This window comes from Pteropus vampyrus, unplaced genomic scaffold (assembly GCF_000151845.1).
Source record: "Pteropus vampyrus isolate Shadow unplaced genomic scaffold, Pvam_2.0 Scaffold291, whole genome shotgun sequence".
NCBI lineage: Eukaryota > Metazoa > Chordata > Mammalia > Chiroptera > Pteropodidae > Pteropus > Pteropus vampyrus.
The window spans coordinates 824,961-827,289 of NW_011889072.1; the positions used below are offsets into that span (position 1 = coordinate 824,961).

The following is a 2,329-nucleotide window of genomic DNA, read 5'->3' on the forward strand; positions in this document are numbered from 1 at the left end:
GATCGCAGACACTCTGGCCATCAAGGATAGAAAGCTCCGGGAAGAATAATGTTTTGGTGGCTAAACTTCCAGCGTGACCCTTATACTCTGCTGGGCACAAAAATCCTTTGTCAGACCACGTGTCCTGATGTTTGTTTTGGAAAAAAGGTCCCTTCAGCCACTGGCCGAAGTCTGCCCCCCGCCCCTCCTTCCTCTCGGTTTGGAGGCCTCCTACGGCCCCCCTGGAGTTGAGTGCCCAAGACGGGTGAAACCAAAGCCCCACCTGTGGAGCTGGCCCCCTAGGGGTGCTTGTTCCACACCGCCCAGGAACTGTCTCCGCCTTCTCCAAGGTCTGGACCCCTCGCCGCAGTCAGTCGGTCCCCTCGCCCCCCGGGATGGGCAGGTCTCTAGGTGTGGAAGCAAGTGGCGCTGCGTGGGCCAGGACCCCGGAGTGCCTGGACTCCGCGTGGTCGCCCGCTGCTGTTTCTTCCAGCTGGGTGGTGGGGATGACCCTGGGGGACGACTTCTAGAGGATCCTGGAGAAGATAGTTCCTTGGCCCCCCCAAGAGCCCCTCACCCCCTTGGAGTGGCGAGGAGAGAGTCCTGCCTCCGTCCGCAGCCTCCATCTCGTCTGTGAGCAGGAGCTTGAGACCACCTCTTCCCCGTGTCCCCATTGTTTAAGTTTGTCTGAAAAGCCTTGCTTCAGACTCTGCTGATGTGACCGGGCCAGCTTCTGTCCCTCAGTCCCGTGGTCCACCCTGAGGGCCCAACGCTGCAGGCCCTGGTAGCAGGAGCGAGCCATGTGCCCAGCAGTGGCCCTCTCAGAGGCCCTTTCCAAGTCCAGCCTGGCCATGTCCAGTCCCTGGGGCATAACATAACCCCTGCGGGATGGCTCAGGGGGCCCAGGGGGGAAGTGGCTTGGACCCAGGGGTGTTGCATTCGTGGCTCATGCACTGCCTTCCGCTCTTGGGCCCGGCGCTGCCTCCCGGCCCCTCCTCCTGGGGCAGTGGGAAACAGGAAGAGGCCGGGTCGTGGCCCCATGGCGGTCAGCCCCCCAGGGCCCGTCCCCAGCAGCCCCCGAGGCCTGTGTGGGAGCAGGCCAGCCAGCCCTGGGGATTTCCACGCCACCTCCCCACATCGCCCCGCCGCCCAGCCTCAGGCCTGCTCTGGCCCCAGACCTTAATTAATCGGATGGAGAGCAGCTGGCCCAGGGATGACGCGGGCGCCCTCGTCGGCCAGGACCGTACAGTGGGCACCTCCCTGTGTGCTGCGGCTGGAGGAGAGGCTGGGCTGGGGACACCCAGCCGAGGGCTGTGGCGTTCCCAGCCCCCGCTGCCGGGGCCTCTGCAGGGAGCACGCGCAGCAGGCAGGGCCCTGCCGAGCCCCTGCCCGCGGTGTGGCCGCTGTCCCCGTGCTTGGTGCAGGCGTGGCTGGGGGCCCAGGCAGTGCCGGGCCTGAGGAGGGGTGCCCCCTGAGGTCTGAGGCTGCGGCTGGGCTGCCCATCTGTGTGGGGCGCGGGCAGTCCCTGCCCATGTCGGGCCCTGGCCGCCTGCCCAGCCTGCCTGCCGCCCGGGCAGCTCGCGGTGGCCGTGAGTCACCCGTCAGGCATGGCCCACGCTCCTCCCCGGGATTCCCGCCCCACTGGCCCAGCCGGCTCGGCCCTGGGGGGTGGGAGCTGGCTCAGCGGGAGGGGCGGGCCGCAGAGGCAGGTCTGGGGGTGCCCACCCCACCTCACTGGCCTCCTTGTTCCCGGGGGCCATAGGAGGGTCGAGTGGGGCTCAGGTGCAGGCCAGGTCAGTGGCGGAGGGACCGAGAAGTGGGCTGGTCCCAGGCCCGTGGGCAGTGGGGCAGGGGTCAGGCCGCTGTGGACCGCCTCTGACTCGCCCGCGTGGCCGTGCAGGCGACGAGCTGGAGCTGATCCGGCCCAGCCTCTACCGTAACGTGGCCCGCCAGCTGAACGTGTCCCCGCATTCCGAGACCGCGGTGACCAGTGCCTTCCTGGCTGTGGCGGCCCAGATCTTCTCTGCAGGTGGGCCTGCGCGTGCACCCCGGGGCGTCCAGCGCGCGTGGCCCGGGGCTGTGGGTTGGTGCCAGGGCTGCGGTGCCTCCCTTGGTTCTGAGGATGGTGGGCCTGGCGGGCCGCCAGCCCAGGACCTCGTGTGGTTCTTCTCGGCTCTAGCTGGGTTGGCAGGGACCTGAATTCCTGGCCAGGCTGCGTGGTCAGCTGCCAGTTGGTGCTGGCTGTTGGCTGGAGTGGGGCCAGGGTGTCCTGCACGTGGCCCTTGGCGCTCGGCCCTGCACCAGGTCTCAAGAGGGAGCGCCCTGCGCTGCCAGGCTCTGTGACAGCCTT

General features: G+C 68.1%; 1 protein-coding gene across 1 annotated transcript in view; it reads left to right on the forward strand.

Moving 5' to 3' along the window:
- Positions 1-1,192: 1,192 nt before the first annotated feature.
- The window catches only part of BOK (BOK, BCL2 family apoptosis regulator), a 14,146-nt gene continuing 13,009 nt past the window's right edge, over positions 1,193-2,329 (forward strand). The window contains exons 1-2 of the mRNA XM_023521088.1: positions 1,193-1,397; positions 1,574-2,008. Of these exons, the coding sequence (XP_023376856.1) occupies positions 1,193-1,397; positions 1,574-2,008 (640 nt within the window). The remainder of the gene's footprint in view (positions 1,398-1,573; positions 2,009-2,329) is intronic.